Source organism: Larus michahellis, chromosome 1 (genome assembly GCF_964199755.1).
Source record: "Larus michahellis chromosome 1, bLarMic1.1, whole genome shotgun sequence".
Classification (NCBI taxonomy): Eukaryota; Metazoa; Chordata; class Aves; order Charadriiformes; family Laridae; genus Larus; species Larus michahellis.
Genome location: NC_133896.1, coordinates 82,697,360 through 82,723,518, shown reverse-complemented (window position 1 = coordinate 82,723,518; position 26,159 = coordinate 82,697,360). Strand labels below are relative to the sequence as shown.

Genomic DNA, 26,159 nt, shown 5'->3' with positions numbered 1-26,159 from the left:
TGGTCCTATGTCACTCCCCATCTATGCATGTGATAACAACCCAAAGAATACTATGTCAGAAGATATATAGTGCTCAGCTCCTGAAGCAGTGACATCAGCCACATATGTTTGATATAAAAGCAGGTATTCTTTTGTATCTCATTACTCCTGACTTCAGATTTACTGATCTCTTAACAATTACATGTCTCTGTAGCTTGGGATAGCAAAGCTGAGACATTTCTGAGAAGATACCATAGATGGCTGCAATAAAGCCATGTCAACAGAGTATGCCTGACCTCCTTTAAATTTGACATGATTCTGCCTAGGAAGCCAAATCTTACTCAGAATTTGAGGCTGTAGTGCCTGCTTAGAGCCAAACCTCATTTGAAGAGTCAGTGGCAAAACCTGGCAGCTCTGTTCCTTATATGTACTCACCTGTACATAGACACAGCCACTGCCAGTCGCCTGCACTGTGTATGTCCCTGGGACTCCACGGAGAGATGCCTGATGCAGGACCAACTTGTTGTTCCTGTGCACATGGAACTCCAGTGGTGAAGCCGCCTTGCCTTTCACTGTCACCTTTACATCTCTGATCTCCTGGGGAATCAGGGCTGCATACTGAGCCAAGGCCTGCAGGCTAACGACTGTGTCCTGAAGGGAAAGAGAGAGAGTCACTTTGCTATGGAGCCATGTGGTACAAGGTCTGGCACACTAAGTCAAGCACTGCAGGGAGAACAACACACATTGTGGCCCTGATTCACATTCTTACTCAAGCGGGGTCTATGCCACGAAGTGTACAGGCAGCAGGGTGACTTCTGTTATCTGGAAAGGGTGGCTTCTGAGCCCTGTGGTTAGCAGTCCCAGAACCTGAGTAATCCCAGTTGCACCACACAGAAAAAGAGTTTCCCCATGTCATTCCCATTCCCAAGCAGAGCTCATGTATGCCTGTCTGCAAAGGAGGGATCTAGAGCGACATGTGTATGAGAGACGTGCACAGCATTCCAGACACAGTATTTCTCTCCTTTCCCCAGCTTATTACCTGTGTAGAAGCAAGTCCGCCAAAGGCATTTCTTTGTCCACTGAGCCAGCGCACAAGCTTGCTCACTGAGGCTTCGTTGAATGCCAAGTCTGGTTTGGAGATGTGAGCCAGGAGGATGTAGGCGACTGTCTCAATCACAGAAGAAGAAGATTCTTCACTACTGTAATGTGATGTCAGGAGCTCTGCCAATGGGGGGAGAAACGTGTGGAAGAGAAGAACAGTAGATCCCTGTGAACAACAGCTTTTCCTGCCCTGGTACCCCTCGAGGACTGCCAGTTCCCTGTACACCATCCAAAATGCCTGTGCCTTTCTGGGGCACCTCAGAGTGCAGAAGCCTCCTGCTGTTTTTGCACTCCGAAGGGCTGGCCATCTATGATAGGCTCCATTGCTTCCTTTGAAAACACAGAGAGACATCCAGTCCCCCAATCCTAGTTCCTCTAGAAAATGATTGACTCTGAACAGAAGCTTTTAGTTTAAAGTACAGTCCTAGCCTTATTCGTCTCTGTGTATATTCAAAGCTATGTCCCCACTCAACAGCTTTTTTGCTGTTTCTGCATTTCTGCATTTACCTAGTCTAACGGGGCTCCCTGTGCTGAAAAGCTCTAGGACTCATTTCCAGTCACTTGTGTCTTTTGTGCAAGAATTTCTCACTCTTTGAGGGAGAATTGCCGGCAGGCTACTGGAGGAGCAAGACTACCCAACTTATTTTGTTGGCATCCTCACTATGCAGTGCATAGGCTAGGACAATTTAATCTGGAGCTGGGCTCCAACCTATGGTCCAAGCTCACAGGTAATGAATGTGTCTGAGTCTGGCTGAACGTTTTGCTGTAGTGATAGCAGGGGACCAACCAAAATTCAGATAAGAATTTAGCTTAATTGTGCCAGTGTAGACATCTTCTGTGATGGTACAAATGTGAAAACCTGAAATGCTTTTAAATTCAAAGTCAGTTTTCAGAACAAAACTTCACTTTTGAGATAAGAATCACAAAATCACTTGTTTGCATAAAACCAGCATAAAGACTTTAGAATTTAGCTCAGAGACTCTATGGACTGGTGTTACTTCATTGTTTATCACAAAGGAAGTTTTTTGCATGAGGGATTTGTGATTTTTTACCTCCAAGGTGACATAAGCAGAACAAAGCTTTTTCATGAAGTGGCAGAAGGTGTCGCGGAGATGCAGCTAGAGGTGACCTGCAGATTAACCTAGATTCTTTAAAAAGCACCAAACTCCTATTTGACACCCAACTGTAATCCTGTTAGCGAGGCTAACAGAATCCCAGCCACCAAGCCACGGAAGGTGTCTGTAGCCAGCCGAAGATAATCCTCTCGTGCAGAGATTCTCCAGCAGGCTAACTGGCTGAAGCAGGTGGCTGCAGTCATACCGTCAGACTCAGTAGGCAGAACACAGACCATTTAAACCTGTAGGACAACACCTTTCCCTTACTTACGACTCCATTGCTCTTGAAAAGTCATTTCTAACTGTTTGCAGTGGAAGCAAGAGCCAAAGAAAACTGTCACTTGACCCACAGAGAGTTTGTAGTGCTCCATGCCCTAGGGCCTTAAGGGGACGTTTTCCAAAGTGCTTGGTAAGTTAGAAACATCAGACTGACTGGACATCAGTGCTCCAGTCACCGGTTCCATATGTACTTTCTCGGAGGCAGCTGTGAAAAAGTGTTGCACTAAGTGTGTGCAATTCTACTCCTTCCAGTTTGCCCACTAGCCACCCTGTGAAGCCAGCTGGGCAGCTTGAGTGGCTCTGCAGTGAACTGCACTGGTAGCTAGTCAGGCTGAAAAATCCTCTCTCCCTTTTTTCTTCCGTGTTATTTTTCTGTCCCCAATGCAGTTCCCCACACTGCCGGATAAATAGATGTGGGGGAGAACTTACTTAAGCCAAATCAGGTATAATTGTTACCAACTGTTTAAACATAGTCTTAGGTGCTTTGAAGCCCCCATCTGGCATCCTCATTCAGTGTAGAAGTCCATTTTTTCCAAGTTAAAGAGGCAAAAGGAAGAACCAAGCTCAGCATCACAACAAAAAGGTTGCATCCACCCAAGGGCCCTGAGCAGCAATGGGAAAGCAGTCAAAAGGTTTGAAATCTGCAAGTAAATGCCCTGACCAACAGCTGAATAGCCATGGTGAGGCAAGTTTCCTCTGCAAGATCTCTTGCACTATGTGTGAATTGCTGAAGAATGATGGGAGCACCACAACTCAAGTGAGTACTCTGGCCACACAAGTTAAGCATGGATCACTTCTGCTGCTTTCAGTTAGAAATTGTTTCCCAGGCCTGAGAAAACTAGAGACTATCACAGCTTCAATAAATTACCATTTTCTGACACGAAAGCCAATCTGAGAATAGTTAAACTTCCCAAATCACTGCAATTAAATCCTACAGATATCAGGCCTTAAACACAGTCGTTATCTCTAGAACCTGAAATCTTCTAAACAGCAGCAACCTACCGGTTTCCTTCTCCAGCATATCCAGGAGCTGCTCTCTCATCTCCGTGTCCTTAGCCAACGTGAAGACATAAGCCATCAAGGCCTTGACATAGCGGCTTGTCTTAGCAAGCGTTATGTTCTTGAGGCACTGTAAGGCATTATGCAGCATGGTGTCCTGAGAAAGGAATCCAAACCCAGTGAATTTCCACTGACTGCTTTTGGTTGTGAAAATCTATCCCCAACCCTCAAGTATCCCAGCTACATCCTTGATGTATTTCACTGCCAGCATATCTTTCAGGGCTGTGGAACATGAAGTAGAGTGGATAAAGCATCACTCGCTGTGGGTTGAAAATAAAGACGTGACCGGACAGTTCACTGGGACAGGGCATTGTTAATACACTGGACAATTCAGCTGTAGGAAGTGCCTGGTAACAAGTTGGCTCAAACCTGCATGCTGTGGATCTCGACTTCCGAGGGAGTATGAGGTTGTTTTCAGAACTGTACCAGTAAAACTGGAATATCAGCCCTTCCTGGCTAGAACAGTCTACGCTCAACTTGAAGATCACTGCTTATATTTCAGCTCTGAAGGAGGGGGTGTTGCATACCTGAAAGGTCGTCTTTTTTTTCCCTTCTAGTTATGTTGGTCGGTTTAACGAAAACTGTTGCCTCTCCCTGCAAGCCCTGAGCCATTTCCAGAGGCAATTGTTTCCCCTGAGATCAGTTGGGAATGGCCATAAGAGCTCCATACCCAAGTTAAAAATTTCCTGTTGAGCTTATTGTGTGCAAAGGTGGGACATGACAGAACCTTTCACCAGCTCAAGCTGGGTACTCCCTGAAACAACAGGTCTGGGGAAGAATGAAGGATGAAGCACACTCCTAAGCCCTGCAAGAGTTTGTAGGTGACTTACATTCTTCTCCAGATCGAGCTCCACCAGCGTAGCAGTGACATAGACTGTTAACGAGATTGTATCATCCACACCACCCTGCAAGTCACACAGACAGACATCAGAAAGGGACAAAACTAATCATTGCTTGCCTGTCCATAGTATAACCACTGAAACTACCTATGGATGGCATACTTGAGAGAGCACAGTAACATGCCTCTGGACATTCTTGGACATGTGGGGACTGAAGGAAAGCACTCAAGGCTCACTTACTGAATGTCATGAAATTCTGGTGTTAAGGGCAGCCTCAGAGCCACATTGTGCATACAGCCTAGACATGCCTTCTCATAGAAGGGCATGGAGGAAACTGTTGAGCTATGTATTTTATTAAATATGTTACAATTTGACACATGAACAAAGTTTTTATGATGCAGGGTTTGCACACAAGAAGCAATGCAAGTTTACATACAATTCAAGCAACTGTGAGAAGCTACAAGTTAATACGGGTAGACAGGTTCACAGGAGCCTCTTTTCCTATCAGATGACATTCGTTCTTGGGGAAGCTCTGCTTGCATCCTCAGACATGAGACAAGACTACATCTAAAATGAAGGGGGAAATTTGGGCTGAGATGCTGAGAAGCATCATTCACACTGAATAGCAAAAACTTTGAAGTGCAAGCAGGGTGGGGGGCAAAACCTATTCAAAAAGGTTCTGTTCAAATAGAAAGCAGAAGCTGAGAAATTAATGAAAGCCAGACAAGGATGAACAGTCTACACGTACACTCTGTTTTTATTTTGTACTGCATACAAATTTTAAGGAAAAAAGTGTAGCCTTTGTTCCACTAAAATAGCAGCCTGCTTTCTTTCATAAACTTGCCTTGTATTTAATATGGGCAATTTTGCAATCCATCCAGTCTGGATTATTCTTACCTTTACAAAGACAATGAACCCAAGTATTGCCACTTGCATGCACACCGTTTGGTACCTGAGTACTAGGGCATGTTCACCAAGAGTTTGATTCATTTCCAGCTAGACTGCAGGGATCATTTTGGGAATGCCAGGCTTCAGGAGAAGTCATACTTGTTGGGCAGCAGAGGGACAACTGAGTCTTCAGATAATCCCATATTAGAACACATAGTCAGGCCTATCTGGACAGTATCGTGCATCATAAGGCATGAGAAGAGGGAGAATCTAGCCAGGGTATTCTAGACAAGGACTAAAATATAAAGATATTTTTCCCTGTGCCCTTGAAGTGCCTTGGCACCGTTAGCCATGGTGCCTTTCAGATAGATTAAAAATGAAAAAAGCCTATCAGAGACTAAAACCTCACATAGAGGAAATGCCTGCTGTTCTAGGCCACACTTTTTCATTCTGCTCTGGAAAGCTGCCTTGGCTGTGCTAAGCCGTGGGGACATTGGTTTGTGCTACTGTGCACAGTGGAAGAGCCTGGGGAAGCAGCCCTGTGCCCCACACTGTGTTCCCGTTCCCATTCCCACTCCCACTCCCGTTTCTGGGAGCCGTACCTTCAAGTCATTGTTGAAGAGCTTCCCCACACTCTGGAAGCAGCCACTGGGCAGCTGGTGCTTCTGCAGCCAGAGCAGAGCACTTTTTACATGATCCTTATTGATGTAAATGTGAGAGCTGGCTTGTCCGAAGGACCTGGCTACGAAAGCTGTCAGCCTGTAAGCAGAGCACGAAGGAATACATGTCACAGACAGGAGCTGAACCACCAAGGACAGTAGGTTTAGGGTGACAGTACCAACTTCGGTCACTCACCATGTGTTGCCCTGGTTGTCAGCTTTCCCAAAGGCGCTGTAGGAGCCATCATCATGTTTGTAGAGCAGCTGACGCTGGTAACCTATGAAGACAGGTGCCAAGACACAATTCTCAGTGCAAGGACCTGTAGCATTTCAAACTGTATCCTTGCTGTGGGAAGAAGGCTTCACCGCAAGAGACTTCACCAGACCCTACAGTCAGCGACGTTGAGGCAAACCTAACACCCCACAATTCCCCACGCATCCCACAGCATCAGCATGACAAGAGGCAGTTGCACAGCATCACTGAAGTGCGCCACGCAGCTGCTCTATGTTACTGGAGCTACTATGTGCCAGTACTGTGGGTATCTGCCCTGCTGGTTTTGCAGAACAGGGACATGCTCCGCCACTTCATGTCTCCCTGTGCCCCAGGGAACCCTCACAGGCACCTTACTGTGAATGAAAAGAGATGTAGGAATGAGGAGGAAGACTTTTCCTAGAGGGGAACATTATGAAATCTTGTTTGTTTTTCAGCACAACAGCTAGCTGGAACGTGAGGCACATTGCAGAATCGGACACAGACAAGGGCACAGTATTAAATTCAGATTATATTGGACAGAGCTGATGTGCCCCCACAATATGTGTCCTAAAACACAGGGGAACACTAAGCTACTAAACTTCTATCTATCCCCAAAGGCCACTCTTTATTCCAAATAATAGCAGGTGCTGCCCTGTTTCCACAAGGGACTTCGTCTGCCTTGGACTGATAAGGGAACAAACCACAGGTATCATGTAATGATGGAGATCATTAATTACGCACACCCTTCTCAGAAAAGCAGACTTAATACTGCAATAACAGGCAGCGACAGACAACCTTCTTCAGAAACATGTTTTTCCTTCCATGAGACATTTCCCTTATTCTCTGTGATATCTTCCTTTATCACAGCTCTGGCAGTGCTCCCACTCCCGCCTTGCACATCCCCACCAGACCAGTGCCCCACACTCTTGATGTATAGCACCTTCATTTTGCAGCAGAAGGAAGAAGGATGATGTTTACCTGTTCTCAGGAATATCAGTGCTTTATCTTCAATTTCTGGGTCCAGTTGTTTAGTCTTATTCAAGTACTGGAGTATGAAGATGTTTGGTGCAAACTGAACCATGTTCTGTTCACCACAGCCAAAGGGCAGGTCTAGCAGGTGGTCTAAATTTTGAAGTGCTGGGCCCATGATGTCCCCTTAAGTTTGAGGTGCAGGGTCAGGAGAAAGGAAAAGCACAGAAATTCAGCAGTATGAAATGAAGGGACTGCTGCCTTCTCTAAGCTCTACTGGGATCCTGGAAAAGAGCCAGCGCCTCACTGAACGGAGATGATTAAGATTTCTGCTGACCCCTCCTGGATTAGTCCAGCACAGAAAGGGAAGACATCATGATTCTGGGACAAGGGAGGGAATGTGAAGATGAGGGAATCTGAAGAAAGGTGAAGAGAGCTGTCATTCCTGAGTGGGTATCTAGGAGGGAGAAGAATTATAGAGGTTAGGTGGAAATCTGCAGGCGTGGTTTTGGTTCACTTAGGTGGATTGCAGTGAGAGAAGTCAGAGGAGATATCCCACCATTTGGGGATCACCCAGGATCATTCTTTATGAGAGGAATAAATATTGAAAAAGATTACTTGATCCACATTTCTGAGGCCAACATCACACTCCTACAGTTTATCTCATGAGGAACTGGGTTGATACATCATTAAGGCCAAAGCGCTGTGCAAACTCTTCCCACTGGGGACCCAAGAGCAGGGAAAGCCTTTCTCACCAATCACAGACAAAGTGGCTCGGCCAGATCCCTCCAGCACTTCTGCAGGTAGTGTCAGGGAGAAATCTTCGGAGACAGCGTTATCTGAGGAAGGCAGAACCCAGAAATTTATCCCATGGAAGAAGTATCACACATAAGTGTAACATCCCAAGGAGACCCAGCTGAGACTTAGTGTGACATTGAGTCACAGCAGCCAAGGCTCGCAAAGAAATTCCTCAAGACAGGAAACTTTGCCAGGTAGAAGACAGACATGGACAAAATATAGCGCGTCTTCTCCCAGGCGGGAATGGTGCCACCAGCACTTGCTCTCTGACAAATTCCCTCCACCTCTGGGTATTTACAGTAGCCCTGTCCCTTCCATCTTGCTCTCATGATCAACAGTAGTCAGGGATTTTTGTCCCATACCTGCAGCACAGAGAAAGGCGTTTTGGGTCTTTTCTTGTGACACACCTCCTGGCTGCAGATAGAGATAGAGCAGTTTAGATAGGGAAGGCAGGAGAGGAAGTCACCCTGCCTCAGCAGACTTCTCTGCTTCCAAGAAGGGGCTAAACTTCCTCTTAGCATCTTGTTAACTGCCTCAGGGGATGACCCACTGTCCCCAGGTGTTCTCTACTCAGAGGTGTGACTAACCTTCACAAGCAGAGGTTTTATCACTGTGTCTCTCTCTCCTTGCAAAGGTGTCACAGCAATCCTGTTAGCACACAGATCGTGTGAATCTTCTGCCACGCTGCTCACCGTGACATTCACTTTGCCTGCAGGGAGCATGGGGACACATTGCTGAGCACTTGCGGCAGACAGCTGTGCCTATGGGCATCAGGAGCAGACATGCAGAGGCAGGGAAATCCCACTCGTCCACCCACTAGCTGCCACACATCCTCAGCTCCACCTCACCCAGCGTGGTGGCTGTCACATTCCACTCAAAGGTTTTTGCTTCATTGGCGCAGAGGCAGCTGGTGAACTGGCAGCCTGGACAGGCATTCACCTTTAGTTCTGGGGTCTCTGTGAGGGTGGTGCGCACCTGAATGTGGTGGGGTGTACAAGCACACATTGACGTAGCATTAGTACCAGGCACTGCACAAAGGAGCAAACACCATGGGTCATGAAGCGCGAGGCTGTGCTTTGTGGCCCGTATCTAGGGCTCCCGAGAAGCTCATAGCTTATCTCTGGGCTCAAGCTTTTGGTCCGACAGAGGCCATGTGATTCAGAGAATACTCACCTGGATGCAGTCCTTGAGGTAGTTGAAGACAGTGGCTTTTAGGCTGAAAGTCTCTCCTTGGATCACAGAGTACGGCAGTGACAGGTCTACAAAGAAAGGCTGGAAGACCCTAAGAGTAGCCAGAGGAGAGAACCCAAAGCCAATATCAGCAACACAGAAGGTGTTGGCATTCCATTCTGTGATGGTGTCAGGTACAGCAACTTGGAGAGATGCTTGCCCCTCATCCCTACAGGAGGAAGACAATGAGGAGAACTTGCTCAGAAGCAATCAGAAGCCTCCAGGCGTCTCTCTGGGGAAGGCAGGTAGAAGCTGTTACCAACCCAATGGAGACCAAATCCCAAATCCAGGTCTCTGGGAAAAGTGTCCGTGGTTTTGGCTTCTTCGTGTTATCAGAATGAGGTGCAGAATCACCACAGCTAACATGATTTTCTGCAGAAAAGCAAGTGATACCTCAGAAAACAGCATATGTAGCTATGGGTGAAATTAGTTCTTCATTCACAGGCAATCTAACACAAACCGTGAATGCTTTGTGACACAGAACAAGAGTCATGCAAAGACAACAAGGGTTGTCATCTCAGTGAGAATCTGACACGGTGTCTGTATCTTTGGGGAACACAGCCTTAGGGAGACAAAGTTGGATGGAGTTTAGCCTGAGGTTCAGTCCAACAGATCCAGCAAGTTTGGTCTGGATCCAGGGGGAGACAGCATGCTCAAATGAAGTCGCTCTACATTTTCTGTGAAGAGCACAGAACACAGGGACAGCCAATATGCACATGAGATTTGCAATCTCATGTCAATATGCAGAGCCAATATGCACATGCACAGAGATTTGAGCTTTTATCTGTGATTTATAAATCAGGTCCATTGAACTGGACACAAGCTTTGTTCCTCTCATACACAAACAAGAGACATAGCAGAGTGAAAGTCAGCTTTCTCAGCTGCAGGCTGGCCAGAACTGGGAGAGGACAGACACTTCAGGCAAGGAGGTGGACGCATCCATTCTTTACCAACAACATTTTCTTTTCCAGAATACATCTTTTTCTCAAAGCCTGGTCGCATACAGGAAACTGGTTTCTTGATTCTAGTATTGGTTAATATTTTCATGCGCAATTTCTGGGAAAAGAGTGAAGAGAGTAAATCAATGATAAATAAAAGGGAACGGTGAATGTTGAAAACATCTCATGATAGCAGGTATGATAGTGAGGCTGGTGGTAGCTGAAACACTTTAAAATGCTGCTTTTTTATATACACATACATGGATTTACAGGCTCAGACTCTGGGCAATGCACGAGGAATGAAAACCAGCTTCTGGGGAATACTGGGGCCAATTATTACATTTCATAAAAGTAAATTTCAACAAGATCTGCCCTTCATATTCCTGACCCTAATAATGAGCCAGAGTCAAACGTCATATAACCCATGAAAAATTTAAGAGAAAAAAAATAATTAAGCTTTAAGTCTCCGCACAGTTTTAGAATGGAAAGATCTGACTGGCTGTTTGTTTATACACAACCATTCTTACAAAGGTTAGTACCAGTCCTGGCTTCGAAAACTAGCGGGGGAGCTCGGTCACAACTTAATATAGATTCTGCTTTTGTGTGAATGAGAGTCAGACTCTCAGGGCCTGTGATTCACAAGGTGGAAACACTGGACTGAATGCGCCCTCACGTGCATGGACTGAGAAGAAGATATCACACCAAACGAACGCATTTGATCCTGTGAGCAATCTTCGCTTTCATTTAATGGTCTGCGAGTCACTGAGAACTCTTACACTTTCTTAAAGTGCCAAACCCTTCATGGGCCTTCGTGAGAGCTTGTCCATGCCTGTGGACTTAGTCATATGCCACAGGACAGTCATCTGTTACAGGATCACTAATAACTGAGATATAGTGGGATCTTCTTTAACTAGCATCTGACATAGTCTAGGAGTAAGCATCTGGAAGACAGCAGAGTGCCATGCCTTTGGGTGGAACCAGGGCCTGCATTTTTAAGCTAGAGTTCTGTCAGCCTGAGAAGCCCATGCAACTCAGGATCCATTTGGGGTTGGTTTTGGCGTGTTGTTACCCTCTTCTCCTATTTTGAGGTGATTTTACTTGCATATATTTCTTTAAACAGCATTCTGTCAGAAGCAGCACTACTTGGGTTTCAGTTAGCAGGCATATTGTTAATCTTTTTCTGGCTTTTGTGCTTGTTAGCAGATTAGCTTGTGTTGTCATTTGTCTTGACAGTTAGCTTTAAAGCCAAATTGTGAAGGACTGCTTTGTAGTAAAAATGCTTTGAGAAGTAAGAAGAGACTCAATGAAACACAGAGTAAAGAATTTTGCAAATAACATAATAGCCAAACAGCTATCGGTCAAAATATGGTGCGGTGCTCAGGTCTTACTGAGATATTCTTGCCACTCCTCCCTTGTAGATATGGTAGCCTAAACTAACTTTGTTCATTTTTACACTGTCTTTTCCTACTCAGGTGTTTTGCACTATGCTTACTCATAAGTTTCATCTTTCCCCATGGTCCCTGAACGAGCGTGGCTACACTGAAGAACAGGGTACGGATGACTTGTAGCAATGAAAGCCAGGGCAGCTGAAGTTTGCTGAGGGCAAATTCTTGTAGGCATTCAAGATGACATACTGGCAACCACTGGCTCAGGAAAAGTTTGGTGCAGTTGTAGATACCTTAAACAGATTAAAGACATCAGTTTCACTTTGGTACCATGGTGCTCCCATCCGAGTCTTTTTGTGGAGACTGGACTTCTGGGGCAGACAAGGGTATGCCTCAAAGTCTTCCAAGTGATAAGGGAACCCTCGTCCTCCAATTGCAAAGCTGTCATCAAAGACCTCCTCATACAGCTGCAATGGAAAAACAGAGGTCTTCATAAGGAACTGGCCAACAAGCATGTGTATGGGTCAAATATTTGGATTGTAGCCCTCTATTATACTTTGTAAAGATTTGCAGTTGAGGAAGTTAGCACTGGCCTGGCTTATACTGAAGGACGTGAAGCCCAAGGAGTGGGGGTAGGCAAGTAGCTCTTAGTCTGCAGACTTTCATCTCTGACAGTTCAATCCTTTTAACTCTAGGGTATAAGATTGGGATAAAAACACATGATTCAGTTTGAGCACAAGGCATTGGCACACCTGACTTACATATTTAATGATTACTACTTTATATGCCTGTTAGTAGATGATGCAAGTGCTCTGCACTAGAACAGCATTCCTGTAAAATGGAACATGAGATCACATTGTGAGTTCCATCTACAGGTGCAGCAAGTCTCCCTGGATTTGGTGAGGCTTCTTTGTAACAGTCTGGCCTCCTATAATTTACCTTACAACTTTTCATGAGGCATATACATATGTATTATCTCTGGTATACATCCTGGAGTTATGTTGGGATTTTCAATTCTTGCAGTATTTTTGTTCTAAGTTGTAAGTTCATTCCTCTGAAACACACAGCTGCTTTCGGGTGAGTTTCTTCAACCCTTCTAGATTCTCAGAATGCACCCAGGTGCCAACAAAATCCTAACCACTTTTCACCAGCCACCGTGTGCACTGGGTGCTGTCCCCTAGCTACTGTTTTCCAAAGAACTGCTCAGGTGCTCAGCCATCTGTCATATGGTTACAATTCAGCAATGTTTGGGGCAGAGGGATAGGAGGACCCTACTGGGGCAAAATTCAGTTTCAAAGGTTTAGCCTCACTGCCTGGTGGAAGATGGAGGAGCAGAGAGAAGGTGGATGCGAGGAAAGCTGCTAAGCACTCTCCCTCCAAGTGGAAAGCACCAGCATCTCTCTGAAGCTCCTCTCCCTGCCTGCCCCTGCAGCGCCGTGTGGTGTCCACCACTCCCCAGGCAGAGGTCCAGAGTGCAGGGCTGATGCATGAGGAACATGATCACCACATGCTCAGAAGAGGCTGAGGAGGGGGAATGCCAGGGCATCCACCTAACACTGCAGCCATGTCCTGGGACAGACTATGGGCTTCCTCCCATAAATGCATGGAGAGAGAAGGACACATTAGGGTCTTGGTCACGGCAGGCCGCACTCACTGTGTTTGCTGTTAGGGTATTGTTATTTTTCAGGAGGACACTCTTGTCAACAGCTTGGACAGAGCACAGGGACCCTGGAGCTGCCTTGAGGTCCAGACTGACTTTTGACCCAGGGACTTCCTCCTTGCGCGAGAAGTCCAGTGCCACCTGTAAAAGAAGACAGAGTCAGGGGGCTTATTGTTGGAGAGTGGGACTCTGTGACTCTCGGGTGTCTGGGCAGCAGAGGGAAAGACAGAGAATAAGGTAGCAAAGGGGGCTGAGATGCTGAGACAGGCCCTTCTGGAAACCCATTGGGAAGGTTCCTGGGGCTGCAGTGTGTACAGCCCGGCCAGCATTCCCCTACCACCACACATCCACCACCCTCTGATCCAGAGCTATCACAAGGATCTAAGCAGGCAGGCTTCTCTTTTGTGTTAGGGAGAGCACAGGGGACAGTGTGTTCCCAAGTCACGGGGAATGGGGGGAGAAAACAGAGTTCAAGGAGGGACCTGGTTTACTCCTTGGGAAAGGCTTGGCAGCTGGTGTCAGGGAGGGCAGGACTATGAATTCAGGGAAGAAGGAGGTTGCCTGTTTTGTTTCCCAGACAAAAATACTGGGCATCTGGTTTGGCGTGTACCCAGCTTATACCACTTGGCTGGGGATAAAACAGGACCAGGAACCACAGTAGGTCAGAGCACATCAATGATGCCATCACACTCTGTGTTTCTACTCACCTTGTGTCTAAAGCATTTTTCTACTTCAAACTCTTCCACATCAGCCACCACCTCTCCATCCAAGAAGACTGCATACAGTAGAAGCTTGATGTCAGGGAGGAAGTCATTACCAATAGTCAGAGTCAATGAGAAGGAGCCCTGCAGATCTGTACAAGATACAAGCAAGGAAGAGGTGGAAAACATTCAATTGAATCAACTCATTGGTGTAGGACACACAATAAGAATCAAAAGAGAGAATTTAATAATTTCTGTCTCTAGATAAGAACATCCCATGCAGACACTGATAAAGGTTAACAATAAACCCAGGATACTGGCCACATCTTTGGCTCAAAGTTGGCAAAAATATTCCTCTTCCCTACTGCACCTTAGGGTGCAGTTGGTTGCCTTAAACAGGCAAGCTACACAAATTTTGTATCTTCTCCAAAAATACAAGCTAGCAGTAAAGTCATAAGCTTGGATATTAGATCAATTAGACAATACAGAAGAAGGACAGTCACCTAGAAGGACACTAAACTGCATTCGAGAGGAGATTGTGTTGGTCTAATGAAGTGGAACACCATAAGAACTCAGTTCAATAGCTCCCACCCGTGGATAAGAATAACACTTGCAAAGATTGTCACCGGATAGCGGTTGCACTTTTCTGGGATGTGTTATGAGGCACTCAACTTCATGCCATTCTACTCACTCTCCTGCTGGAGAATTCGCACCTTCTTCTCTCCACTGAAAAGGATCTTGCCTTTTGCTATCACCTGAAGACCAAAGAGAAGAGCCATTCAACAGCCTGAATTCTGAAGGCGTGGGGAGAGTTGGAAAAGCACAAGAGAAGAGAGACAGATGTCTGCAGATGTTGCCACAGAAGTTCCTCTGGCAGGACGTGACCTAAAGAGCTCTGCAGCAGAGATGGTGATAGCATAGCTGGGAAGGTACTTGAGAGGTGTTGGTTAGGCAACGAGAAGACATGGCTGCTTGCAAAGCCAGAGTTACATCTGAAGCTAAACAGTAGTTGCTCTTAAGCCTCAGTGAACTCTGATCTTCACATTACTAGGGTACAGTATGTTTTGACTGTATGAATAAGCCCAGTTCAGTAACCAAGACAGCCATAACCTCTCAGCTAGGCTGTACTCGCACTCTTGATTTGGACTCAGTTTCTTGAAAGTGGACTTCATCAAAACACGATTACATACCTCTAAAGTGCATCAAGGCCCTGTGCAATTTCAAGACTTTTATTGTAAAGACACAGGCCAGAGGAGGTCAGCTGCTCCAGAGCTTGCCTCTTAGTTCACAGACAGGTGGAAGTCTGGGGCATACTTGCTGGGCAGAAACCAGGCTAGGCCTCCACTGTCACCCATATGAACATAATAGAAAGTAGGGTGAATGGCAGGCATTTATCACCCAAGCTTATGTCAAGGCACTCCTAACAAAGCAAAGCAGCTGGGGTCTAGGAGCAGGTCCAGGAACTGGAAAACAGGAGGACGTCTGGGGAGAACAAAACTCACAAACTGATTTATACCGGCCTGGGAGCAGCTTACCCTTTCCCGTGAGTATCTATGTGCTATGTGAGAAGGATAAAGTACCAGTAAGCATCATCTGTCTTCTGTGCTCACCAAGTAGTGGAAATCAATGTGGTCTGCATCAGAGCTGAGTTTATTTCAGTCAAGGATATAATCCACCTGCACTTCGTGCTCTTGGTCACAGGGCATCACATCGTTCCTGGCCTTTATCTCAAGGAAGCTGTTGCTCTCAGAGTAGAAAGCTTTAAGCCAGTGGAAGCTATCCTCGACTCCTGAGTGACTTTCAGAAGAATTCTGCTCATCGTGATTTCCGAGGTTGTAGGAACCCTTCAGAACACAAAAACAGGAGTTGGTAATCAGTATCAAGTGATAAAAAGGAGCTTGTACCCCTGCTGAAAACACTTAGTTATTACCTGAGCTGATGGCAGACCACACATCTGTATGCTTAAAATATTCTTTTTTTTATATGGTATTTCACAGTCTCTTATGAGACTTTCTCTTATGAAGTTCTAGAAAAAACCTAGATCAAGTAGATTTGCCCACAATCTCATTTTTCCTCCTTTATCTTTCCACATCCCACATCAGACTTTAACCGAGCACAGCACCTCTGTTTTCAGTTTTTCAGTTTGCATTTCTGGTCAGATGCCCTGAAGCACAACAGACACCAAACCAGTTTTTTTATGGTGGAGTTCTACTTCTCTCCAGAGAATTTAGGGCTCCGCAGACAATAGCCATAAGCGTAGGAACAAGAACTTGAGCCTGTCTCCAGGCTCACTGGGGTCAAAAATCTACCTCCCAGATTACAGAACCTCTGATCACCAAATCCAGCCCAACTGAAATTAGGGGACGTCACCCTGGGTAGACTGAGGGTCTCAGGGAAAAACATTTGGAGCAATGGTTCCAGCCTCTGAGAAACTGGTGGCAATAGGAGATTGTACTGCTTGGGCATGAATCCCACATCAGCTGCAGAAATGCGGATAGCGGGAAGATGGGTATACTGCCAGACTGGTAACAATGAGCTCCTGGTGTAGGATAAGAAGTTGTGAGGAAAAGAAGACAAGTACTTCAAGGTCTGGTATTGAAAGGGGGGTCCAGAGCTACCTGACAAGCTGATCCTGGACAAGCTATGTGCTGCTGCAGGGCACGGGCAGCCACTAGAAGTCGAGCTCAACAGAGACAGGTGTCAACTGCCAGTTCTACTGAGCCACTTCCAACGTGTCCCAGAGTGGAGGAAGGGGAGATTTCCTCCTTTTCAGATTCAGTGTTCAGATTAACAGACGTTTTTAGTGGAGTCAAAGGAAGGTGAGGGGAGATACAAAAGATTAGGATCATGCTCCAGCTCAGGACAGTAGAGCACCTTTGGTAACCATTTGGCTGAACGGTTGCAGCACAGCCTCCAGTTTCGCTGAGGAGATGGCACTGAAGAGTAATTAAAGATCATTCTACAAATGAGATCAGGAGCCAGAGGACTGTGCTCCAAAACCTCAAATTTCTTCCGCTTTCTATCCCTTTCCTCAGCCTACCTTCTCTTTATCCTCCTTTTCCTGTGGCTGATGCTCACCTTCAGAGAAACCAGTGTGCTGTTCCAGCTGGTGGTATCCAGAGAGAAGTGGACTTCCCCGTTCTCATCTGTGAGGAATGCCAGGTGTGTCTCCTCATCATTGATGTCAACTGTTAGGTAGACCATTTCATTTCTCAGCGGAGACTCGTCACTGTGGCAGAACATCTGCAGAGAAGGGCAGGAAGTTAATACCCCATTGTGCCACACTCCGAGTCACCGCCCATGCTTAATATTAATTGTTTCTATCATTGGGCTTCCTCAGCCCTTCTATCTTTCAGACAGGTTGGAAGGATACAAATACAAGTGTGATGAATACACAAAACCAACAATGTGCAGCTGTTCAGGACTAGAAATAAATGGTAGTGCAACCAAATGAGACACCTACATTGGGGAAAAAAGGTGATTTTCTCAGATCCTGAGCTTTTTCTTGGACAATGCTGGAGGATCCCTGACAATCAGAAACAGTCTTGTCTCCAGCAACTTAACTCTTGCTATTCTTTGCCCTCCTTCACGCTGGGGTTAGTACTGGCCCAGGTGAAAGTGTTTCTAGCCACAACGGGACAGCAGTCCTAACATCACGCAGGGTACGTGAGTCAGAAGTGACTGCCAGTGAACTGATATGCAAGGCTGTAGTGGTTTCTGACGAGTTGCCATGAGCATTTGTCTGAAGGGAATGTTATTTCCCTGCTGGCACCACCCCCATCCCATATGCCTTTTATTGCATAGGCTAGTTTCAGGAGCTACTCCCGTAGAAACCAGCAGAGACTGCGGCTGGCTCCAAAATTCCTGTCCAGGGAATATACTAGGATGAGGAGAAGAAATTACTTCTACAGGAGACTTCACTCATAGTTGCTATGTACCAGCAGAGCAGCATTTACTTCCCTGGAGACTGTTGCTTTCTGCCTACAGAAGATTAGACCTGTGATGCATTCTCATCAGAGAAGGGATCCATGGTGTTACCTTCCCTGTGTATGGTAGTCCACGTTTGTAGAATGAATGGAGGTTGATAAACTCTATAGACTTCATTCTCGTCGCAATAGGAATCCCAACCGTTTCCATAGTCTCTGCTCCTGGGTGGAGAGATGAGAAATCTGTTAAACCCTAGCAGGGCTCTTAGTGAAGTAGAAGACAAGAAGATGCTTCAACACTATCTACAACATCTACAACCTCTAAATTTAGGAGAGAAAATACATTTTTCTAGGATGTGATTCCCTCAACCTTTCTGGGCCCTCTGCTTCACGACGTGATGCATTGTACCCTGTAAGTACTTATCTCTCTTTATTGAAGATAAACTAAATGACTGTTTAGTTATAGACAGCTACACTGTAGATGCCTAGAAGTGGCCTGAAGGCCACCTGCAGTGTGACAGTTCGAACAAAGAACACCTCCAGCTGCCAGAGATAGGTGCACATTAACACCGATACTGAAAACCTACCTCCTTGTAGTCAGTGTTGTGTCAGACTAAAAGGGAGCAGAACGGGATTCCTCACAGCAGGAGTGTGCATAGGCAGCCCTGTCTCAGGCTTAGGAAAAGAAAGGACAAGAGACTGTGCATGGGTGGGAACTACCTGTCAGGATGGCGCACTACAGTTGGCAAGGACTACAAGGGCTTGTCGCAGAATTTAAAATGGCTAGCCAGGGCTTTGCAACTGGCTGAGGAACACCTTGGTGTCCAGGCAATCACTAAAAAGTTATATACATGCTAGTGGAGATGAAGGGTGGAGAGGATTAGGAAATATGGTAATAATAGATGGAAGACGTAGTAGAATAGAGACCATCATCGTGCCAGAAGACTTGGGAACCCTCAAGTTACTTTTCCAAAAGGAATTCAGCTGCCTCAGAAAGGCCAAAACCAAAGAAGTTGCCTGCAAGGAAAAGAACGTTTCATATATTCTCCAGTACCTGTTCCATCTTCCACCATTTGTCCTATCACAACTATGTAGCTGTCAGTTTCATTGAATTCCAGAGTCTCCGTCTTCACTGTAAAATTAGTGCAGCCATTCTTGTTTGTCTGGAGAAAAAGAGATATGAACAGAAATAAAGAGCACGGTGTGGAGGAAGAGGAGCTGTTTCATAGATGCTGGGCAACAACCCTAAAGAAGTATTTCCAAATACTTGTGGAACAGATGGAAGCTCAAAAATCTATAACTGCAGAAACGCATCATGGATACCTTTGCCAGAGAAGAAAATCGACATGCTTAGATCAGACAGTCACCAAAAAAAAAAAAAGGCAGAAAAAAGGGCTTCAAGCAAATCACGTAAGGGTTAATTATGTCACAGACAAACTCAGGAGACTGGATTAAGCCCAGATCGTGCAGCTGAAAGAGTATGAATGTCTTTTCCTGAGCTAAAAGTAACCTGCTCCCTGAATTATATGGTCCCCATGAATAAAGCCTGACAGTGTGGCTTTCCAGTCACGACCATCTCTGTGACATGGCCGTGTTGAACAAGGGCATCCAGCCAGTTACAGATTGCAAGAGCTTTGCCAAGGATGAAGACAGAGACTGAGTACAGCCAGTCTGCCAGAGAGGGGTGGTGGACAAAGTGTTTCTAGCTGTGCCTGTTAAGTTCTCCACAGAACCTTGCGGGGCCTTTTACATGCAATGTGAGAAGGAGCTGGCATTCAGTTGGTGTTTTGCACGGCTAAAACTGCACGGCATTCCAGCTGGAGATATTTTGCTACTGGGTACATTTTAAAAGATGCAGAGATCCAGCTGGATTTTTATATTCTCGCTTGTTGCTGGCTGGTCTGACATTTAGAAATATTTTCTTGTGACTTTCAGGCTGAGAGAGCTGCGTCTGAAAGCCATGGGGAAAACTGAGTGTGGATCTTAACCACAAATGTGCAGAAAATGTAACCAGCACGGACATAATCTCAGACAGGAGACTTGCAAGGTCAAGATGACCCATTAACTACATGGATACAGCAAGAAACAGGGCATTAAGCCACAGACCATCTGATGCTCTGATAGCCTGCTTATTGGCGGGAGCAGTCACAGGATTGCATAGAGTATGATACAAACCCTTGGGATCAGAGGGATACAGACCCCAGAGGTCATTACTTACACAGAGTTTACACCTTCTCCTGAAACACTGAGTCAGATATGGGCAGCTGGAGCCCAAGTGATAGAGTCACAGCAAGAGGAATCAATGGTCTGATCAGGACTCACAAGCGGGAAGACACCACATTAATCTGGTTGGTGCACATCAGAGGTGCATTGAGGCAGGTTAAGAGGACAGGCCATACATTTCCAGCAGGATATACTTTCCACTTTCCTATTTGTTCACATACCCAGCTGCTTTGCTTCCTCATCTGAGTAGAATTTGCTAAATTGCCTTCCAAGAACTGGTATGCTGTGACAAAAGTAATATCTGTTTTCCCTTGAACGGGCTTCCCAAAGGTATACCTGTGTCAAAGGGGAGAAACATTCACCTGAAGACTGGCCACTTCAGCAGAAATATTGATCCAAACCATCCCCCACCCTCATTGGGGGGAAGTGGAACCCGGGAGAGCTTTGTACCTTGTTTGCTCAGGAACTTCAGCTTGTCTCTTAAGATCAGTTTGCATCCCTCTCCACCCACTATTCCCAGCATTCTTAGTCTCCTTCAGCCTCACGGTAAATGACCAGGTGTGAGAAGGACCCCATTCCAGAGACTGATCTGACTCCTCCAACCACAGGGTAATGCAAGAACATCATACTGGAAGGCCACTTCTCAGCTATGGGCAATCTGGACGTGATTGTGGAGTTGAAAGCCAGAGATCACGACAGTATCATGTACTCACTTGCCGCAGACCGTCAGCTGAAATTCCTCATCCACTGTAGTGATAAATGGAGGGTGCTCAATATTTATTTCAAATTTTTTCAGCACTGCATAGAAGAGAGGAAGATAAAGATGGAGGCAAAAAAGCAGAGTATGGGCACTGACTGTAAGTTCTGTTACAGCTGCAGTCCAGGTGGGCGGAGAGACAGTAATGTCCCCAGTTGTTCAACACCATGCTGCAATAGGGTTCAGCCACACCACTCTCTTCTTGCTGCTACAATTGCACATGAGATTGCTTTCTACTCGAGCTCAGTGAAGCATAAACATTTTAAATGGTACAGGGTTTTGTCCTCACCTACATCACTGCAACTGAATGAGACTAAAACATGATGCTGCATCCTACTATAACAGCTGACTGGAGTGGATAGTAAACCTAGCTTAGAAGAGGGTAACAATGGGTGGCAGAATGCGCTCATCACGGGGCTTAGCCGCAGCTAGAACGAGATGTCAGACCACAGCCTCTCCTTTGTACCCTATGCAGCTGCAGAACCTCCAGCCCAGCATGAGATGTGAGCACAGACCCATCTGTCCCTGTCCCCAGTCTGCTGTTCTCCCAGGGGAAAAGGTCTGATGAACATGGCCACATCGCCCGGCTGTCTTCTCCAGCTACCCATACAGCTTTTCCCTCACCTCTGTTGTCCGAGTCTCACCATATTCATCAACATTGAAGGTTTTTTCAGCCATATCTTGATCCACTGAGATGGTATACTCTCCAAGGGGCGCTTCAGAGGCCAGGGGGAAGGATAGATCCACAATGCCGTGTCTTGACTTTACGTTCAGCCACTCAGCAATCCGGTTATCTTCAGGATCCTATTTGGGAAAGGACATGCAGAGCCACCAAGTCGCACTGAGAGCATGAGTACCTGGTGGATGCAGCCATACTCAGGCACAAGAAGCCACTACAAGGGCTTATCCTTGCCCCAGTAGAGAGGACGCCAGATCACCGTGTGAGATTCCTGCTCCTCCCTCCAGCATCTTTTTACTGAACTTTTGAATTGCAAAGGCTGCCAATAACACCAAAGATACCGGGAAGTGCTGTAACACCATAACACCGCGGGAAAGAGAAGCAGCTGTGCTGCATCTACTGAGCACTTAGCCTTGTGCTTTGTACTCTGTGCAAACAAAGTGTTGGGCAAAGGTTCATTACTGCCTTGCCTCTAGATCAGCTATGTGCATCACAGAGGTGCTAGTCTGAATGAAGAACCCAGGCTGACCCAGTAGACTTCAGCTGAGCCTGAGCCATAACCATAAACTTGGGAAGTTACATTTGTGGCACAACTGTGCTCAGGAATGAAAGGGCACAGTAGAAGAGGCAGACATCTCTCTTTGGTCAGTTCTTTGTCACTTACCTGCAGCCATATCTGGGAATACTGTAAAAAAAAAAAAAAAAAAAAAAGAGAAACACAAACTCAGTTTTGTACAGAGCAAAACAGCATCCATGTGAAGCAGTATTAATAGCAGTGCCTGATGCGGGACGCTGACCAGAAAGTTTTGCCCCATCCAGACCCCACACTAGGTCTCCTCCTCCCTCTGTGCTATCTTACACTGCAGTCTTTCTCCAAGGGACCACTGGATGAGTGGTTTACCTTTAAAGATCATTTGTTCTTATGGTTTAACAGGCATGAAGGGAGATGTCTTTTTCATGAGCCTCTCAATGTGTCTCATGCTGAGGCTCCTACTTCTAGAAAAGCACAAGGTGACACTCACCTCGTTTTTAATGACCTTAAGGTCCTCGTCGAGGTTCACAATTCGAAATTTCACTGGAGATGTGAAGAAAAGGATAGTAAAGCATTTTGTCTGCAACATGTTCTTGCACAAATCAGCGTCTCCTTTTCTGTGTCCTAATATTCATGTCTATCTGTTTACCTCAGAGGTACTCGGGTCTTTCCCCAGACAGCCCACCCCAGCATCTCCTACCCCAAATGACTTTGTCTGGGAGGCTTATATGCAGCTGTGGGCTGTAGAAACTCACTGCCTTTACGTGGAAAGATTACAATGATGTGCTAACCATTGGGGTTCTTCTGTCTACATTCTGTTCATTTTGTGAAGACTGTGGAGTAACTCACTGTATTTCTACAGCTTGGAACTGTCACTCTAGGCTTTTCTCAAATATTAACAACAGCTTTCAAAAAACAAGAGATTGCTGGAAACATCTGATAATAGAGATCTGCTTTCTTCCATCTCCAACAAGGTTAGCTTGCTGCACTTGGTGAAGTCTTCCCCCTAGATGTGGCTACTACCTTGACCCTTCCCTCCCCATTTCCGTGTGCCACCTTCTTGCCTTACCTGTTTCTCCAGGTTTGTATAAGCCCTTGTCTGTCTCTACCAGAATTACATTTTTCTGGGGCTTTACCAGAACCTTCTTGCGACCCTCAAAAAGCACATTGTCCCCGCTGTGGATCAGGACATGCAGAGAAACCACCTTCTCTGTCTGTCAGTTTAAAAAAAAAAACAAACTGCCTGAGACTACAAGTAGCTTAAAGGAGAAACAGAGGCACCTGTCCTACCAAAATCTCCAACTTGCCTCTCCTCCCTTCCCCTCCTTTGATTTAGTTTTCTCTTTTCCCTGGTCATAGTCCTCTCTGTGCTCCCCAGTTTCCTCATTCTCTTTTCTCTGCCTTTCTTCTTGTCATAATTGCCTATTTCTGCATTTATTTCCCCCCTTTACTACCTTTCCCACCTTGCATCTCCAACATTAACATGGCTCAGATACAGGAGAGGCTGAAGCCCTCTAATTTGTAAAAGAGGCAGCCAAGGGAGGTGTCTTACGTGTGATGTGGAATCATCTTTTTCCCCGAGGATGAACTCTGGCACCTAGTTTGATCAATAAACGAAATGGAAAACAAATTCATCAGAGACTTTGCATCTTATCACAGATGTAAGACATCATCTCACTGTCAAAAAATCCCTGAACTTGAGAGTCCAAATTCCACTGTATCACTCTGTCTCTAACCCGCTTGTCATTATAGGGAGAAGAAGCAGTCACTGCCTGTCTCTTGGTCATGAACTCGAGAGTGAACCAACTGACATGTCATTCTCCCATTTCACATAAATGTGAGATTTTTATGAAACCAAGAAAAAGCATAGGGAAGTCAGATCTGGAGCTGACCAAGACAGTAACAGGAGAAGAGATCAGGCAAAACCAGGACATCTCAGTATCAAAAAGACCGAGCTCACCAGGAGAAAGGTTCTTCTTGCTAACAGCAGACTACCTTGGCTTTCCAGAGCCAGGACTTGCTCTCTCCTAAGGGCTGACACCAAACACTTAGTTAATTATTGTCTTGTTGATGCAAGAACCAGACGTGACTACAGCCCCTCCTTGAGTTCTGCTGAATCTGCAGGACGATCAGGGTGTAGGCACAGCAACTTTGTATGGTGCTGAGGAAGACAGGGGCAGTTTGTAGAGCCTCGGCACCAGACACATCTCCATGGCTCTCCAGAAATGCAACTGAGGGTCCTGTATTTGTGCCGCAGCATGAGTGTGTCTAGTTAAGCTAACTAGAGCAGCAAAGTTGCAACGACAGGAACTCAGGCCGCCCTAGAAATATCCAGACTGCCTAGGTAAAATTCAGTTCATTGTGGATTCAGCGCCATCACCACCCATCACAGCTAAATTAAAGCAAGCTCAATGCCTACGCAGGCTGCAGCTACATCTTGCAATATAGATGCAGCTTTAGAGCAGAATGGTGCTCTTGGAGCTGGAGGCGCAGGCTTCTGAGGAAGCACGGATGAAAAGAATGTATTCCCAATGCATTTACTCGCACTGTGTTACACAAGCATTTTTAGGGACTAAACACTGAGTAAACGGAAAATAAATGTTTTCCATCAGCCTTTAAGTAGGAGGAAATGGGCTGGTACAGATCAAAAGAATGGGCTGTTATCCACACTGGAAAGATTCCCTACTTTGCTAGGCTCCAGGACACTGTTGTATTTTGCGTGGTGCTGGTAAGGAAATACCCTTAATCTGCTTGCAACCCATGGCAAAGCAAAAGACAGCGTATCAGAGAAGTGGTGGGCTACTGTCTGAAGTGACGGTGAGAGCAGCCACTGCCAAATCAGGAGCCATAGCTACACTTACCTGGAAGGTGATGCACTGAAAAGTGCCTGGCTTCTCCACGTCCTGTTCCACCAGTGTGTAATTCTGGGTTTTAACCTCCAAGGTGACAGCCAGGTGGACGGCCCCAGCCAGGGAGCTGAAGTGAATGTAGAGCTTCTCCTCTTGGGAATAGTGAATGACAGCAGGGAACACCACCATATAGTGACTAGAAGAGAGCAGGAGATGTGCAAAAACAATTCAGAGGCTGAGGTGGACAGGCCAGAATCCAGTTCTGCTGCTTTCATGAAGAGATAGACCAGGGGTCAGAAATGTCTGGAGGCCTGCAGTGAAGGAACCGTAGTGCAGCTCCCTTACCATACCAGAAAGAAGCAACACTCCCAATGTGGAACTAGAGAGCTCCTGATATCTATCTGTCACCACCTTGCCACCAGCCAGAACACAGCTGCCCAGCGTACAATACTCCAGTTGCAAACACACAGAGTAAGACTGTGTGAGGAACGAAGACAAAGACTCAGTGGGGGAGGCATAAGGCTTCGGTCCTCACAACCAAACTTCTCCCCCACCAGCACAGGGTGAACAGAGGCAAAACGTGTGGCTTCTGTAGCTTTGTGGTGTGTGCAGTGCCTGCACAAGCAAACACCAGGGGCTTCGCCTGCAGTGGTGCTCGACACCCAGCTCCCCAACGGGACACAGTAGGAGCTGCTTCTGCCCAGCCTCCCTGAGAACAAGGCCCCCGCCGTCCAGTTCTGTGATGCTAAACAGTGCAGCGACCCAGCATCACCCTTCAATGACAGTCCCTTCCACCAAGCCCCCCAAAATCAAAAGGAGATAATCTCACGGTTCCAGGCTTGCTGCGGCTGCGACTGGGAATAGGGTCAGGGCTAAGAGGAGCACTGGTGCTCCCATTGCTCGGTCTGGGACAGACAGCTGACAATATCCACACAGGAGGAGAGAACTGCCTGTACTGATGGGCTGGAGCAATCCTAAATACCCCCCTCAGATGCTCTTAAGTCCAAAGAGTGGGGAAGTTGATATATGGAGATAGTATCTCTTCCAGGCTAATGACATTAGCTAATATTTACTTGCTTCCACCAACAGCAGAGTAAAGGCCACACCACGCAGTTCTCCACCCACATCTACATTCAGATGGCATTCCAGGCCATGGAGTGCCAGAGCACTGAGGGGCAGATGTGGGGTGGGCGACTTCTAACCCAGGCAGAAAGGGACTTAGGAGAAAAACTCATCTCAGCTGTGAATGGTCTGGATCCTGGCTGTAGCATCTGATGGCAGCCAAAGCTGCACACATGCTACTGCCCTCAGCTTGTAAAAAGCATCCTCAGTACTCTCTC

General features: G+C 46.3%; 1 protein-coding gene across 1 annotated transcript in view; it reads right to left on the bottom strand.

Moving 5' to 3' along the window:
- LOC141743867 (alpha-2-macroglobulin-like protein 1) overlaps positions 1-25,032 on the bottom strand; it is a 31,898-nt gene extending 6,866 nt beyond the window's left edge. The window contains 30 exon segments of the mRNA XM_074588898.1: positions 415-630; positions 1,019-1,200; positions 3,477-3,630; positions 4,364-4,438; positions 5,863-6,019; positions 6,116-6,197; positions 7,151-7,327; positions 7,897-7,980; positions 8,302-8,353; positions 8,527-8,648; positions 8,788-8,914; positions 9,113-9,338; positions 9,433-9,541; positions 10,120-10,225; positions 11,786-11,959; positions 13,147-13,293; positions 13,860-14,005; positions 14,545-14,608; positions 15,464-15,697; positions 16,932-17,096; positions 17,892-18,001; positions 18,834-18,942; positions 20,224-20,338; positions 20,716-20,800; positions 21,404-21,563; positions 22,103-22,123; positions 22,461-22,513; positions 23,040-23,184; positions 23,523-23,567; positions 24,832-25,032. Of these exon segments, the coding sequence (XP_074444999.1) occupies positions 415-630; positions 1,019-1,200; positions 3,477-3,630; positions 4,364-4,438; positions 5,863-6,019; positions 6,116-6,197; positions 7,151-7,327; positions 7,897-7,980; positions 8,302-8,353; positions 8,527-8,648; positions 8,788-8,914; positions 9,113-9,338; positions 9,433-9,541; positions 10,120-10,225; positions 11,786-11,959; positions 13,147-13,293; positions 13,860-14,005; positions 14,545-14,608; positions 15,464-15,697; positions 16,932-17,096; positions 17,892-18,001; positions 18,834-18,942; positions 20,224-20,338; positions 20,716-20,800; positions 21,404-21,563; positions 22,103-22,123; positions 22,461-22,513; positions 23,040-23,184; positions 23,523-23,567; positions 24,832-25,008 (3,819 nt within the window). The 5' untranslated portion in view covers positions 25,009-25,032.
- Between the last annotated feature and the right edge of the window lie 1,127 nt (positions 25,033-26,159).